Source organism: Cyanistes caeruleus, chromosome 4 (assembly GCF_971803275.1).
Source record: "Cyanistes caeruleus chromosome 4, bCyaCae1.hap1.1, whole genome shotgun sequence".
NCBI classification, from domain to species: domain Eukaryota; kingdom Metazoa; phylum Chordata; class Aves; order Passeriformes; family Paridae; genus Cyanistes; species Cyanistes caeruleus.
Genome location: NC_141704.1, coordinates 56,151,106 through 56,168,026, shown reverse-complemented (window position 1 = coordinate 56,168,026; position 16,921 = coordinate 56,151,106). Strand labels below are relative to the sequence as shown.

General features: G+C 40.4%; 1 protein-coding gene across 2 annotated transcripts in view; it reads left to right on the top strand.

The window, feature by feature from the left end:
* The window catches only part of PKP2 (plakophilin 2), a 39,176-nt gene that overhangs the window by 14,459 nt on the left and 7,796 nt on the right, over positions 1–16,921 (top strand). For both annotated transcript variants that reach the window (XM_086884884.1, XM_086884885.1), the window contains exons 4-8: positions 1,173–1,311; positions 3,860–4,067; positions 8,362–8,539; positions 14,917–15,034; positions 16,528–16,689. In XM_086884884.1, coding sequence (XP_086741010.1) covers positions 1,173–1,311; positions 3,860–4,067; positions 8,362–8,539; positions 14,917–15,034; positions 16,528–16,689 — 805 coding nt within the window. The remainder of the gene's footprint in view (positions 1–1,172; positions 1,312–3,859; positions 4,068–8,361; positions 8,540–14,916; positions 15,035–16,527; positions 16,690–16,921) is intronic.

Sequence of the window (16,921 nt, the reverse complement as noted above, 5' to 3'; positions counted from 1 at the left end):
AAAAAAAAAGTTTCAACTTTAGTTAATATATTTCCCAGGTACTCATTTTAATGTAAAAGTTGGGTTAAAATTCTTAGCTACAGATTCATTTACTGAGACGATTATCAAGTAAATCATTCTGTTTCTGGTAGCTCTGCAGTAGGGAGTTATTAAGCTATTAAGTAGGGAGTTATTAAATTATTAGGCCAATTACTGCTTGTTTCACAGGGGGCCACAGGCTGCCCTCTCATCCCTTTCTGGCCCATGGCACATCTGCTACTACAAAACTATCTGGATTAAAAAAAAAAAATAGAATGCTCACATTCTTGTCAGCTTTTCTCTCCCCATTTTTTTATCTGGCTGCAGCATATTTGAAACCAAAAGTAAATAAAAAGTCTGGGGAGCATAACCACCTGTCCCAGATCAAATGCACCTGACTGCGCCATTAATTTTTTTTTATTTTCCATTTACTGGGGAAAAAAATGTGTTTGGTGACCTCTCTTTCCATTTTTTTATATGGTTGTCTAACACAATCGTACCTTAAGCAAACATGCTGGAAGTTGGAAGGGAAGTGGTGGCACATATTTTTGATACTCCCTACCACAGGATCTCTACATACTCAGTTTAATGAGTGGCATTCTTATTTTTTTCCCACCTGAAAAAGGGCTTTTTCCATCTATTTCAAACAGGAACAACTTCCTTTTTTGAAAAAAGGAGGTTCTGAATCCTGCATAGATGTAGACTGGGAACTAAGACACTGATGAAAGGCATAAGGACAAATATAAAAAAACAATCATCACACTGTTGAGGAAAACATCAAGGTATTTTCATGGCCAGTAATAGTCACCCTGACATGGTTATGGCCTTCTTTTGATCCTCATCCACTTCTTCATCCTTTCTTTCACATTCTTCATTCATCCACTGGATAGAAACAGCCACTGGTATTTCCATTTTGTTATTATAACTTAAAGCATGACTTGCTTTCTCCAGAGCTACACTTCTATTTATGACTTTCTCTTTCCCCTGAATATCAGTATCTCTTGAAGCCATTATGATATTTTCTGCTACTGGAAAGGCAGAAAAATCTCTTAAGAGAGGCTAGAGTTACGTGGAAAACACAAAACCCCTAGTTTTACAAGACTGATAATTTTTCTGCAGTCTTTCTTCACTAGATTTCTGTCTGTACTTTTAAGGAGCCCAGAAGTGGAGATGACCCTGGAGCGTGCAGTGAACATACTGAAGAGTGAAAATACCCAGTCCACGCCCAGGATCCTTGCTGCAGTGACTTTCATACAGCATGAGTGCTTCCAAAAAGCAGATGCCAGGAGAAAAGTAAGTAATTGCTTTTTTTGCCAGTTACAATCAGGTAGAGAAAATAAGATTCTACACTTTTTGGCAACGTGTGCCAACATGAATAGAAAGAAGGCAGTCCAAGTAACCTTACAGGATACTGATGTTAGATGTTTTCCCTAAAATGCATTTTTGTGTATTGCTGCAGATGCTTTTGAACCCACTCAGTGTATTCCCACTCAGTTTGTTCTTTTTCAGGCTGAACAAATTTAATTCTTTCAGCCTTTATAGATCATGGAGTCTGAACTTTTTGTCAATATAGTTGCTCCTGCCTCATTTTTGACTTGCATGCAGAAATATCCCAAAAAAAGAAAATTCTGAATACAGTAAATTTATCCAAGGTTGAGGGTTTGTTAAGACTGCACAAATGTGTTAGAAAAGTACATGGGTTAGCAAAAATGTTAAGGGCTCACTGGAACTGTGCACATGCATTAGTACATTGCTTAGATTAACCAAATTTTCAAGTCTCTTACAAGAAACTTGTTAAGTCTCTTACAAGTTTTTCTAAAGGGCACATCAAAAATATTCTCTTCTTCCTTTTCTTTAAATGTCACTACTAAACATAAATATATCCCTCCTGCTGAACTATTCTGTACATTAAAATGTAAGGAGATAATTTATTTTAACCATTAAAAAACCATTATTTCACCTGCTTTGGTTTGCTGTATGCTTGGTAATCCCAGCCTTACCTCCATAGTCATGTGCATGCAGTCCAGTTCAGTGACAGCCAAACATCTCTCCATCCTTTTGACTTGCTTTGGGCTATGCCAGAGTCAGTTTTGGGAGAAAATAACAGTACAGGTGGCAACTTTAACTTCAAACTGAGGACAGAGCTTCAGAATTGTTGAAAGTGGGTTATTATACAGACCTCTCTCAGGCAGTTTCCCAGGAAAATAAGTGGCTGAGTAATGTTCAGATGGGAGAAGTCAGCCTGAAGCTGCTTCCTTTATTCCTGTCTATCCTACATATCCTATAATGAGCTTCTCTGTTTGGCACCCGTCAGACTTGTTCACGTTGGCAGGGTCTTGTGTCCCCTTTTCAGCCTTTCAGCCTGCATTCTTTGTCTATTGTTCCCTGATATTTGAGAGTTTGTGAGTCTAGTGGTTTATCTGTTTCTGTGAACTTCTCAGTATTCTGGTGAATTTTGTCTACTAATGAAAATTCAGAAGGACCAGTCAGTAATTGTTATAAATTCTTGGCAAATTAGCTTGAAATAGCACACCTTTTACAAGAGCTATAAATGCCTTAAAATCACTGAGAGAAGGTCTGCATAAAAATTTTTAAAAAACCCGAACAACTGCAGTATTGGTGTCAAAAGGGCTGATCTACTGCAATAAAACAGGTTGATGTGCCTGCAGCATGCTCTGTGCACCACTGCCCTCACAGGATGTATTCCTGTATTCCATTCTGCTGGCATTTAGGTGATTGCAGGGGGAATCGGGTCAGCAGAGCAGGACAAAGAAACTGTGCCTTTTGTAGAGGTGGATGAGAGGAGAGGCTGCCAGGCTGTGTAGTTTACTCCCTGCAGCACAAAAGCCTTTGTTACATTCCATTTCTTCGTGTTGCCAACACCTGCCGGTTGTATTGAATCCTTTCTATCGTCAAACTCTGGACTGTTTAAGACACTTGTATCAGATTTCTGAGTCTTTCATGTGCTGTTGCTTCTGCACAAGGGTGAGTTTGTCCACAAAACCATATGGCACTTTGAGATGCTGGAGGAGAGGGTTGACAATCGTACATTAATGTAAGGTACTGCCCATAGTCGATTCATTCCCGAGTCAGCTCAGGCCTGCTTGTGGCATATCACAGTCTGTATGGGATTCTTCATTCACCACAACAAACTGTTTGTTTCCATACAGCTACTGTTAAGTAACATCTTTTAAATCCTTCATTCGTTTGGGGCCAAAACCTCATTTTCTGAAGATTTAAACACTGAAAAGTATCTTTGCTAAATGTGGGTAATTCAGCAGATAGCTGGCTAACAATGGTTAATGCTCTATATTTTGGTGCTTACTTTTACTGTTTTTCCTCTGTGTGGCACAGTTAAGAAGTATTAAGTATAATGTATTGTTTTTTAATACACTTTCAATACATGCATTTAGGGAAGAACACTGTCTTTTCATCAGGCTGGTTGCTGAGGAAAAGTAAAAACCCGCTCATAACTGTTCCAGAATTAAATCTCAAATACTCATTTCACCAACATAGAGGCTAAAAAGCAGAGTGATTAAATGTCTTGTCAGAGAGTACAAATCTGCGGGAAAGCTGGAAGAGATTTAGTATCATTCTCTGATATTAATTATGAAAATATGTTGCCTCTCCTAGTTGTGGGTTTTAAGTATCAGTCATACAAAAGCCCAGAAGTTAATAGTCATGTCCAAATGATTAATGATCTGTGCTTCAAGTTCTCTCAAACAGGAGCAAATGAAAGGAGTCGCTATAACTATTGAAACATTTGCTGGGGCAGGGGGAGAGTGGAGTGTGTCATTTACAGCATCTGACTATTCTCTGCTGTGTTTTGTTTTCCTCACAGGTTTTCTCACTTGGTGGTATCCCCAGACTTCTACAGCTCCTTGAGGTTCAGAATGAGGACGTTCAGAGGGCAGCGTGTGGTGCTCTGAGAAACTTGGTGTTTGAGGACAATGACAACAAGCTGGAGGTGTCAGAGCAGAGAGGGATCCCACTCCTGCTCCGCCTGCTCCGGCACACCAGGGATATAGAGACCAAGAAGCAAATCACAGGTAGTATTTTCTCTGCAGTCAAGCATGAAGCAGTGCAAAAGCTTTCAGGGTGAGGTACATGATTGTTTACTTAAGCCCGTGTTTAGTGACTAAATACAAAGGCACTGTCACCTACTCTAAGCAATTCCCGTAGGGTAAAATTCCAAGGTCCTTACTCAAGATCATTCTTTCAGTCAATAACAAGAGATTAGGAACTGGAACTTCCCCTCTTAAAGCTTCTTCAGAAATTAAGTGAGTCTGCTTGCAAGAAGCTTTAAATCCTTGATATTCCAGAAAAGAAAGTCAGGTTCCCTGGGTGTGCCTGGGACTATAATTAATGCCTGCTGCTTACACAGCAGCTCAGCCTTCATTTTTTGGTTCTGTGCTGACAGAGACTACTGGAAGTTCCTTGTTGAAGGCTGTCACCCAGAAGTGTCATGTGCCATGGACAGAAAGTGATTGTTCTATTCCCCACAAACTCCACTGCCCCAGATTCCTACTTCATCCATCCCTGCAGTCCTGTGTGTTCATAGTGTATCTCTTGGAATTCCACTGCTTGTGACCCACATTCTTTCTAATTAGCATGCAAAGGAAGAGCAGGCTTATATTTTATAAATGGAAAACATGAATAAGTGAATGGGGATTTATTTCAAGTGATCTTTAAAGACACCAGGAACAAAATCTATTAAGAGAACCATGCGTGAAAAGATACTGAAGTTGTCAAGCAGCCTTGTCCTGAAGCAAAAACATGTTGAGACCTTCTGTAATTCTGCATTCTTTAAAGTATTTGAAATACTCTGCTCTCTAAGTTGGAGAACAAAGCTTTGTATTGTTCGCTCTTTTTTTAGCTCAGTTCTGCAGCTCTGCAACATTAAAATGTTTTCAAGTTTTTCACACTCACCAGTTGCAGAATTGGGTCACACAGTAATTTGCTGTGTAGTGCCTTAACTCTCCGTGCTGTTACAGACCAGTGAGGGAAGCAGTGAAAATGGTGGTAAAGTGCTCCTTCTCTGCAAGCAGTTTCATAATTTCTGACAAAAATGTTGACTGTGCCTGATAACTCACATGTATATTGTGAATATTACTGTCTTCCCCTTCACCAGTGTAGAAATGGATACAGGAACATCCTCTTTCAGCAATTACTGGTGTCACTGAACATGAATATTTACTCACAAAACAAAAAAGACACCAAAAAAACATTTATGCCAAGCAGGATGATGTAGCTTGTATAAAGCAAAATATTATGACGTGCTTTCATGCCTGTCAGTTGCAAAGGATAGCTTTAAAAATACACCAAGAGAGAAGTATTTCTTGCATTGTTCAAGATCAAACGTGCAGGAGGAAATGCACTGGGTACCTTAGTGAAAATGCCACTAGGGCAGTGCTTTTTGCCATCACTTGAACAATTCTTCCAGCTCCCTAGCAAGCTGAAAGGAGCCTACAAGAGCAAAGGGCAGTCTGGATGAATGGATTTCACCTCTTGCATTGCCTTTGACTTCATACAGGACTAGTGGAATATCATATCCATGCATGCAATCTCTCTGAAGTGTGCACTTCTAGGAAAAGGTTAATGTGAAAGATTTGGTCTTAGACCAAAGATTTGCTGTTTCACTTTTGGTCAGCACCAGAAGTCCATTTGTCTTTCCAGATCATACATATTACTTGCCTACTTTGACTGCAAATTAGGAACTTCCAAATGCATGGCATCATATTCAGCTAAATGTCTTTCCCCATAAGAGTTAAGTAAAATCATCTTTGTACCTGATAATACCTCAGTGAACTCTAGTGAAAGACTCCTGGCCAAGGATTGAAAGCATGCAGTATTAATTAATAAAGATGTCTAAGCCCAGCAGAGGAAAGTTTCTTGTTTCTACTGCTGTGTGGGAAGCATGGTACCATCTGACAAAAGTATATGAAGACAAGGAAGTTTTAGGAGAGAAGGAAGTTAAAACTCTGAGACAGAAGTTTAGTGATACTGTACTTCATTACCTGTCAGAAGTATAGTACTTGTGCACACGAGATAAGTAAATCTCAGCCTTAGAAGCTTATCTTTAAAGGTCACTGGTTTATTAGGACCATCCGTGCTAATACAGACAAGCACTTGCCTAACATTAATCCATATTTTATCAAATGTTCTCAAAGAATACTTTGATGGCCTGTATTTTCTTCAAGACCCAGGCTTAGGAATACAGACTGAGCCCAGTCACACACTGCGCCTTGTATTGGGCTGTGAAAAGGCTGAGAGCAGCCAGGGTGTGTGGAGATAAATGCTGATTACAGCACGTACTGTGACTGCCTCACAGGCTGTGAGCACACAAAAACCACCAAACCACTGCCCCCAGCAGAGCAGCTTTGTGCTGATGACAGGGATTTTAAAGGTGCTGTGGACCAGTCTGCCTAATGCCCCCGTGCAGAAGAGAGCTTCTCTGCAATTTCTGTGCTCAAATGATCTCTTCACAGGGGGAATCAAACCTGCCCAAGATTGCTGAATTTGACTGAATTTGCTAGCTTCACAAGAGGATTGATAGAGATAAACAGAGGCTTTGTCCTTTCTTTGGCATACAAGCTACTTAGCAATCTCTTAGGAAAGGAGTGAGGTTTCTCCTAAATTGTAGGAGCAGATGTCATTTGGAGACAGGGCAGGACCTAAGACAGGATTGGAGTTTTATAGTATTTGGAGAGCATACTGAGGAACAGAAAGTAAAATGGCTGTGGCTTGAAAGAACCGAAAGATTTTAGCTTTTGAAGGTAATCCAGGTGAGCCTCCAGGGAGTAGCTAACCTCCTGATCTTGTTATCATGCAGCATAAATAAAAGAAATGAAAGAAAATTTTACCTGCAGGGGAGATTACAGCACAAGCAGAGCTGTCATTAAAAGAAATGTAAATTTAAAAGCAGACCCCACCCATTTTTCCAAATAACCATCTAAGGGAAAACTATGCTCTTAAGAATATAGCATAGGTGCAAGGAAACAATCCACTCCTAAAGACATTTTCTAATGTGCACAAATTCATCCACACCCAGAATACCACTGAGAGAATCCTGAGCACAGAGAGACAGTGCCTGTGGGCAAAGGTAGGGTTTTTATTGGAAAATTTACAGTGAGAGCAATATCTCAGATTCTCTTCTGACAACTCTTAAGTATCTGCCTGTAATTCCATTCTTTTTAACAGTATATCCTGTCCTTGTGCCATTCCTTGCATTTGTGCCCTTCTATCCTGTCCTTGTGCCATTCCTTGCATTTGTGCCCTTCTGTCTTAACCTGCTCTGCTTACCAATGCCCTTTGGACTGCTTGTCTGATTTCCTGTAAGCCTTACCTATCCTTCAGAAAAGTGCATTCTCCCTTTTATCCCCTTATTCAGGGGCTGAGGAGCTGATCCCAGAAGAAGGAATGGGCTGCCTCTGGCTGGCTTTTGTTTTGATTTTACTATTGCTCACAATACCTGAAATGAAATTCAAAGTGCAAGGAGATACAAAAGAAACATTTTTGTTGTTGTTGTTGCGAGCTGATGAAAGGAACATTCACTAATACTCTGCCAGTGTGTGGAGGAGGAGGTCTGTGAAACTTAGAGCAGCAGGCTGGAGGGACAATGAATGTCTTTGTAGTCAAAAGCAGAAATACGTGTTATTTTCCAAGGGAAGAATACTTCAAAAAGAATTGCTGTCTGTTGGAATAGAACATAATGGAACCTGATAAGTTCTTCAGGATTATATTTGAACTTTGTTTTGGAGATTGTGAACAGACAAGGTTTTTAGCATTAGTTGTTTGATTAATTGTGATTAATCAAACAATTAAATCGTTAATGATTTGTTTAGTGGCAAGTGTCTGGACAGTAGCAGCCAAACAGTGTCAACAGCTTTCCCTGTTATGAGAAATTTTGCTGTCAGGTGTTAGAGAAATTTGGTAATGGGCATCTCCTGTCTTCCAGCAGATTTTCTGTAAACTCTCTGCACCTCCCATCTATCCCTTTTGTGAGTTTGTTTGCCCTTAGCTTGTGCTGCTTTGGTAACAGAGGTGATTGTGGCTGATGGGCAATGCAGAGCTGTGGAAAACTGCACTTCTTGGCTGGACATTAGACTGACCATGTAGAGGTTTTACTTCATTCACATATGGATAACTGTGCCACTTTTTTGCCCTGTTTCCATGTCCCTGGATCAGAGCTGGTGAACACTTACCAGTCCCTTCTGCTGCCCTTCCTTCAGATTATCAGTGCCAGGCAGGCTCTTCACTCATTAACATCAGGGGGTATGAGATGAGGTCTTCAAAGTGCAGAGGAGTCCTTTTCCCTCTCTGATTTTATTGTGGATATTGCAGGTTTGTTGTGGAATCTGTCCTCCAATGACCAGCTGAAGCACCTGTTGGTTAGAGAAGCCCTGCAGACACTGACTGAAGCTGTCCTCATCCCCTACTCAGGCTGGCCAGACAGAGATTACCCAAAATCAAGTGTTCTGCCTGACCCTGATATCTTCTACAATGCGACAGGATGCCTGAGGTGAGCACTCTGTCAACAACTACCCAAAGCAATAGTGATGACAAAACAGGTCTGCACAATTATTTTTGGTTAAATACACAGAGCCACAATCACAAATAGATGACTTAGAAAGGGGGCATGGTACCTGCAAGCACATAAAACTGTTCTGTTTCCAGCTGCTACCAAAGATGCTTGTTTGAACATATAATCTCTGCCTAAACTGATTAGAAAGTGATTCAGTTTAAATTAGGGAAAAGGCTTTTATACCAGAGTAAGCTCTGTCCAGCCTTTTGTACAAGTTCAAGCAAGTTGCAGCCTGGAGGAGGAAGAGGAATAGATTTATGGTTGTTTATTTAGTATTGCAATCTGCTAATAGACTCATGGACACAGTAGCAGTTACTACAGACAAACACCAAAGGCCTCAGTGAGCACACCCCTAAATGGCTGAAGTATAAAAATCACATCTCCAATAAAAGCACCTTTAACACTCTATAAAATGGGGGCCCTGTGTGAGTTCAAAGTCATTGCACATTAAGTAAGTTTACACATTTAAAAATGCACAAAAGGACATGGTTTGAACTGACTAAACAGTAATGTACAACTGCAAAGGCATGACCTGAGGTTTAAACCCCTTCCAGTCAAATACAAGGAATTAAGTTTGGAATTTGGAGGCTGGAAAGCTGCTTGTTTTGCCTCACACATGCCTGCTCTGCTGACATGTCCTGTGGCAGAGTAGTTGTATGTGTATAGCATTGATTTTTCCTGTGCAAACAGCTCTGTATCTGACTCTTGTGGTTTCAGAAGACAAATGAATTGTAAGCTAAAATACTCGACAATAATACACCTTTCTCTGCAGGAACTGTTGTCAGCCTACTAACTACTAATTAACTTCATCTCTAAGTAATAATTAACTTGTTTACTCTCATGACTCAAAAACATATACAAAGAAACACTAACCACCCATAATAAAACCTCTCTAAGCTAATGCTTAAGTGCTGTTGTCTAGGAAGTGAAGGAGGTTGTCTTTTTCTTCATATTAATTAGCCCAAGCTGCATTTTTGCAGAAACCAGTCTGGTGCTCCTTTCTTGGTGCTTGGACTCTGGAGCTGTCTCTTCCCTGTGAGGCAGCCAAGGGGGGCTCAGATCATTCTCAAGTTTAGCTTGGTGTTGCTCTTCCTGAGCTTGTTTCACAATTTTTTATGTGAATACACAAATAAGGTATAACAGTACCTGAGTTCTTTCAAATGAATGTAGATTCCTGGGTTAACTTTACTCTGGACACAAATTCAGGGCTTGGGGCTGCTCCAGAGTCCCTGTGAGCTCTCCAGCCTTAATTAAAAATCTCTAAAATTGCCCTTATGTAGGTGCTTAAGGATACATTACCTGTTTTAAAAATATGATGTCCATCTTCTAGTCCTTCCCATTTTTAAGAGTTTCGACACTGCAAATTAGAAATAGAAAAAGAAGGGCTTGCAAATTCCCAGGTAAAGATGATCTGCAGGAATGACACATACTTTCTAGCACAGAATAGTTTTTAATGGGGCTTATCTATTTGTACAGGCTAAATAGCTGAGATTTTTAAGATGAATCAGTTTGCATCTCTTCTCTGGAAATTGACTCACCTCCCAGCTTAGGTCACTAGAGGTATTCCTTCCTTATGTATTAATAACATAAAATCTCCATCAATAAAAAGCACACCACAAAGTAACAGAAGTGTGCACTGAGGGAATGATGTTACTTATGAATATGTTTAAAGAGTCTGCTTATTTGCCAGAATATAAATCTGTAATTAGTCTTCCCTTTTGTGATGCTAACATTTTTGTTGGGCATGTTGATAAAGTCTATAGCCTGCAGCTTCTATTTGAGGGTAAAAATAGTACTTTGAAGTGCAATACATTATGCATAGTACTGTACTTAGTTACAGGAGAATGCCAGAACTTCTTTTGAATTTTTTCAAATTTTTTCAAACATTTCCATACAACTGTTGACTGAAAGGGACGAGCACAGCCCAAACCCAACACAAGCATTCGGTGGGGAATGTGCACTGCAACACACCATTACCAGATTATAAATTGAAGCTTCCTTCATCCTCGGAGAAAACAGCAGCAGGAGAAGTGAATCCACATCTAGCAGATAATATTGCAGGTACTTCCAAGCACTGGAGTCAGTGCATGACCAGACCAGTCCCCAGTTACTACCAGAAGTATTGTGGGGTCCTGAACCTCGGCGCCTGTGTCAGTGCATGCAGTCACTGATAAGTCTGACATTAAAGGATTTGTTAATCCCATTCTCTGGGTCTGTATTTTTGTCTTAAAACCCTGGGAGAAGCAAAGCTTTAGAGAAACCACAGGTCACAAACTTTATGTAATAAAAAGAAGCTGTGTACACCACAGAATTCTGCATTGGCAGTTAAAATTAGTAGTAGTGTTGTTTATCTGTGAAATACGATAAAAAGCACTCTGTCTGGACCCACAGAGTAAGCCAAATCAACAGACTTCACTGGTTGCCTGACAATAAGCTGAACAAGTAAAACTGGTGTATTAAACTATCTAGGGGAGTGTTACAGGCATTTGTAGACAAGTCCTGTACGATTTTAAAGGTAAAGTCGCTTCTTCTTGGCCTGAAAGTCCTACACATAAAATTTCTACTTCCAGTTCCAATAGAGAGGATAAAAATCTTTGAACTATTTCCCCCTGCTCCTCTGAGTCTGAAGGGATAAGATCCCAGCAGCATGTACAATGCATGGTTTTGAATATTATTTATATACATAAGTGAACCTCTGGCATGACTTTTCCTCTGACAGGAAGGTTGTTTGTATCACACCTTGAAAGCTGATAACAAACTGGTTCCATTTGCTGAACTTCCCCAGATATACATGGTTATCACATTTTCCCCTGCAAAACATTGAATTTAAGTGCTGAAGCTGCTGTACTTCACTACAGAGCTTTCCCTTTTAACTGCCCTGTAACTGGAGCCCCCTGTGCCCCTATGTATTCTAGTTTTCCAAAACTTTCTAGACAGCTATTTCTAGATACAGTCAGCTATAGATACAGGTATTTCTAGGATAGTCAGCTAACCTCCCTCTGCTCACCCTGCAAAATAAAAGTCATCCTTCCTTTTTCATTACTGTTTTTCGCAGTTTGTCTGTCTCAGCTCCTGTCTGAGCTTCTTGTGAATTACTCAGTGACCCACAAGGACAGGGGAAAGCTGCATTTGGAGGAAATTGTATCATTGCATAAACATCTGCTTCCATTTACTCTGGAGAGAAGTGAAGCCAAAGCTCTCCCCGTGTGTTGAAAACCTTGGACTCGTAATGGCAGCTTCTAAGAGAGAATGTAAAACAAATGACTGATGATAATAAGTCTTTGAACCAAGGCCTCTTGCATAGCATTGCCATTCCTTTAAGTTTATTTCCACTCATTCTTATCTCCTCTTGCCTCCTCTCCAGTTTATCTGCTCCCCCAAATCCTGAAAGGAATTTTGCTACTTCCAACAAGCAGCTTGAAACCTGGCACATCTAGTTACTCAGTAGATCCCAGACACCTTTCCCTCCTTGGTGAATGTTTGAACTGTGCAAGGCATGAAGGGGATAGAATTTCCCAAAATGTTGTCTGGTAATTGAATTAAATTCACATTACTAGTTTAAGCAGAATGAGTCCCAGGAGCAAAATCCTTCTTCTTATCAGTTATGTGGGCCACTCATGGCAGTTCAAGAACCTTTTCCAACAGTCAGTGTATGACTCAGTGTTGGCTTAGAGGGAGTATCCCTTTCATTTGGTGCCGTTTATCAGCTAACTGAATGTTTATTATCATCATTCTGTTTCTTCCAAAGGCATGCTTGGTTTTACTGTGTCAAATTTCTTTGTATTTGCCTCACAACTCTGGATCAAAATAATATTTCCCAGCAGGAAATGAGCTGATCCTTGCCACATGGCACAGGAGCGTGGGCAAAGAGCTATTTTGATTACAGGGGTAGTTGCACCATGCATGTGTGCAGGAGGGGACAGAAGCAGCAAATGCAAGATGAGACAGATGAGGTGTGTAGACAGATAGGGTGCATCCATATCAGCAAACAGCACAGTTTGAGCATGTCACCAGCATTAGCACAGCTAAGTGTGCCAGAAGTCAGGGAGTTTTCATAGGTGGGTGCTGCCAAATTGTAAGTTCTGGGTCATTTAGAGGAGAGAATCCCCACAAGCAGCAATCTCCCTAAGGCTGTGCTTTCCTCACGTTGCAAGCACCGAGTATTCCAGGGCCTCCTGGAACTCCACTGCAGTAACATCCAGCTGGTGAGCTCAGAGGCTGGCATTTCAGTTGTCAGAAACCTCAAATCTCAGGAAGCCAAGATGAAGTCAGTTGTGAAATTCTCTAAGCAAAACGTCTCCATTGATTTAAAAAAAATATATATATTTACATTTACATTTCTGTGACACTTCTCAGAATTTTTTTTTTTTTTTTTTTTACCAATCCAGTAATATTTTTATCTCCTGGGATTTCTCAAGCTTCAATCAGCAGACAAATTTAAGCTGTTAGCTGAGGTTTTGCCTGAAATGCTCTTCTCTGACCCTGTTTTGAGGAAGGTGGGTACAGCAGTATTTGGATGAGTGGGAAAGCAGGAGCTCTTCCCTCCCCAGTCCATGTTGTCAGGCTAAGGAAACAGGGAAGGGTGGGGAAAGGAGTAACCATGTGTGTACAGGTGTGCCCATGGACACTTGCTGGTATCTGTCTCTGGATGAACATCAACTTCTTAATCAATCAGAGCCCAGTAATTAATTTCCCTTGCAGAACAGGACAGTGCCCCTGATTCAGTGCCCCTCTTCTCTGCCTCCTGAGCTGTAAAAGCTCTTTCCTCTACTCTCTACATGCAGACAGCAAGGCCAGGGCACAGCCTCTCCTTGCACAAGCATTCAGCAGGATCAACTGTAAAAACGTGAGGGGATTTTAGAATATGTCCTGGGACAAAACAAAACACTGCATCAGCTGAAGTGTCTTTGGTGAGGGAAATTCCACACTTATCTTAGACAGTATTTTTAGTCTGTGTGCCCCAGAAACTATTTCTGCTATGCAGCAGGAGGGCTGTAACGTGTGCACTTCTGTCAGCATAATCACAGGAAAAGGTGGCATGCCTTGAATGTGACATATATAGGTAAAATCAAATGCCAAAGGGATTTCTATAGTAGGCCATGCTGTGGGATCTGAATATTGAGTCTGTGATATGTAATTCCATGAGAGAGTAAATGAACCCATAAATAGAGACATTGTTAACATCGTGACCTGAAGTAAAATTGTAATTACAGTGCCTAATATTTAACCTGAATATGTACTTCCCAAAGGAAAAAAAAATAGTGGAAGTGAAATGACAGTGTATAAAATGCGACATTCATTTTACAGTCATAAGCCACCAGAAAGTTTAAACCTTACTGGCTTTGTCATTAATAAAATTGTAAACATTGTAATTTTTAGTGGACAAAGTAAGCATGCAAAATAAGCAACCTGAAACTATCTAAAGGAACATGTCCCTCTGTGCTTTGATGGATGCTAAGACTGGGTAATATTTAATGTTATTTTAAACAAAGAAGCTTGAATGTGCAATATTCTGTCCAGCAGAGCTGCAGGAGTAAAAAAATATAAGGCCTGGATTATAATTCCAGTATTCCACAATTCAGACCTTGTTGAGTTGTAAAAATAATTATACCCCCAAATCATGTTCTTTTTTCCACGGAAATCAGTGGCTTTTTTAGAGCCAAGCAGCTTCAAGCAGCGAGTGTGTGTTTGGTTTTTCAAGAGGTTTTAAATCAGTTTTGCAATGCATTTGTAAGTTGTACTTGGTTTACTACAAAGCACAGCAAACATTACTTGAAAATAATGGCAAAGAGGGGGTCCTTGCATGTGAATGTAGAGTTGCTGCTAAAACTCTCAGATCATGGGACTTCTGATGGGTCATCTTGGATCAAGAACCAGCTCAGAGTAAGTAAATTAATTTCAAAGGACATCTGCGTGCATGGAAGTTTTTACAGGTATCTCTCCTCTGAGATTTCCACCATCCTAAATACTAAAATTATAACTGAAAATGGAACAATGAAAAAAAAAAGTCCAAGGGTTTGTATTTTTTTTAAACTGCTTAAAAAGGATTAACTCAACTTTGAGATTAAAATTAGAGTCAGGTCTTACCTTATCCATAGAAACACAAATGGTTTGTTTCCCTGGAGTATTTGGTTTTGTCTGGGAGTGAAAGTTTTATCTAGAAGAGGCTCAGATTGTCTTACACCTCTGAAGAAAAGAAGCAGCCAACCTGAACTTCATTATCTTTAAGATTTAGATGGAAAAGTTTATCAGAGGAGCACAAGAAAATACCTCTGACTAAATCTCTTCTCCCCAACATATTCTTTCCTGCACAGAAACATGAGCTCTGCCGGCCCAGAAGGAAGGAAGAAGATGAGAGAATGTGAGGGCTTGATTGATTCTCTTGTGTATTATATCCAAGGAGCTATTGCAGACCATGAGCCCAATGACAAGGTACTCTTTGAAATGTTTTCCTGGGGGAAATTGCCAAGTGAACATTTTTCTGTTGTTGTTTGGAAACGAATGTTCAGAAACAGATGTGATGTAATTGCAAAACTTATTTCCAGGGCTTTTAAAATTGCCACTAAAGGTGGAAGTCCAGTAAGAAGCTTTTTGAAGTATTTTTATCCTGCAGTCTAAAAGATTAGTATAATTTAGCACTGGGAAAACATTTTCAGAATCACTAGAGAGAAAGGTAGAAACTTCTGCCTTTTTTTAAAAAAAAAAGTGAGCTAAAATCACAGCTTTCAGAAATGCTGACACACAAACGAGTCAGATGTTGCCTTTTTGGTTGTCTCAGGATTCTAGCTAGCTAGAAGCTTAAAAAATGAATCTGGTTACTCTCCTATGTATTTAATGCTACATATCCCTCAGGAAATAAAGAACCTAAATCCCTTTGGGTGGCAGTGTGATTAAGGAGCTGGCATCATTTAGAATAAAACTGATTTTCCTAGGGTTTTTTTTTTTTTAGGGAAAAAAAAAAATATGTACTTTTTTCCTTGCTGCCTAAGCCAGTAACTACAAGGATGTGGACACCTCCAGGTGCCAGTTTCTGTCACTCTTCCTCCCACCAGTGAGTGCAGGTGAACCCCGAACACAGACTCTTGGAGCAGAGGCTTGTCTTTCAGCAGGGTGAAGTTGGGTGAGAAGAGCAGCTGTCACTTAGGTTAGCTGCAGCCTCCTGTGAGGCACTTCTGGTGGGCCTGCAATAACTTGTGCTGTGCAGTGGTAATTACTGCACATTTATAGCTCTATTCTAGGATTAGTTACTTGAGCTTCCCCATCCCCTGTATTCTGTGCCATTAGCTTCGGGGAGAATCCAGCACATCACACATGTGCCAGTAGCTCCATGCTGCCTTTTGTCTTAAAACCACTCTCATTCCTCTTTGGCTTTCAGAAAAAGAGGAACTGGTAATAAAGCTATTTGCCACTAGACTCATCACTCAGAAATTGTAGACCTGACCATAGCCACGTTCAGGAAGGAATGTCTTCTTTTGAGAAGAATTCCACCACAGAAAAATGCTTCCTCCTTGGGGAAAATAAAAAGCTTTCCTTTTGCTGGTGTTCTGCTGAGGTGTGTACATGATCATCCTTACTCCTAAGCTCTTAAACATTTCTTGGCACACTTCTAGCCTGTGTCAAGCAGCACTCGCCCAAACAATGCCCAGGCCCAGTGCAGGAATTACAATGTCCCAGGACGGTTTCCAACAGGCACGCACCCCGTGTGCCAGCTGGCCTCTCTGCTCAGGAACATCCCAGGGCATGTTTCATTTATCAGTGCAAAGGCAGTCTGGTGGGTCACTGGCATGAAGCCTGGCTCTTCTGTGAGGCATTAGAAACTCTGCAGTCACTTACTGAAGATCCAAAAATGAAATCTCTTCCCGTGTCTATATGTGTCCCTTCAACACATGCAAAAGCTTTCAATTTCTATTCTTCTGTTATTTTAGGCCACAGAAAACTGTGTGTGCATTCTTCACAATCTTTCCTACCAACTAGAGATAGAGCTCCCTGAGAGCTATGCCCAGAGCATATATATGCAAAGAAGAAATATTTCTAACAATGATAAAACACCAGGCTGTTTTGGAACACGGAGCAGAAAAGTAAAAGAGGTAATGTACATGATTGGTTACATCTCATTTGGTTAATAACTTGTAGCAACCTCGGGAGAATAAGGCTGTGATCTAATTAACAGTCTGTTATTGATGTATCTGGTAGGGTGACACTTCCTTGCCCCAAAAATGCAAATTTATTGATAGTCATTCTTGACACCAATCCTCTCGTTCAGCTGCTGCTGAGGACAGTGAAACAGCAAATGTTTTATTAGTTGAGGAATATTCCACT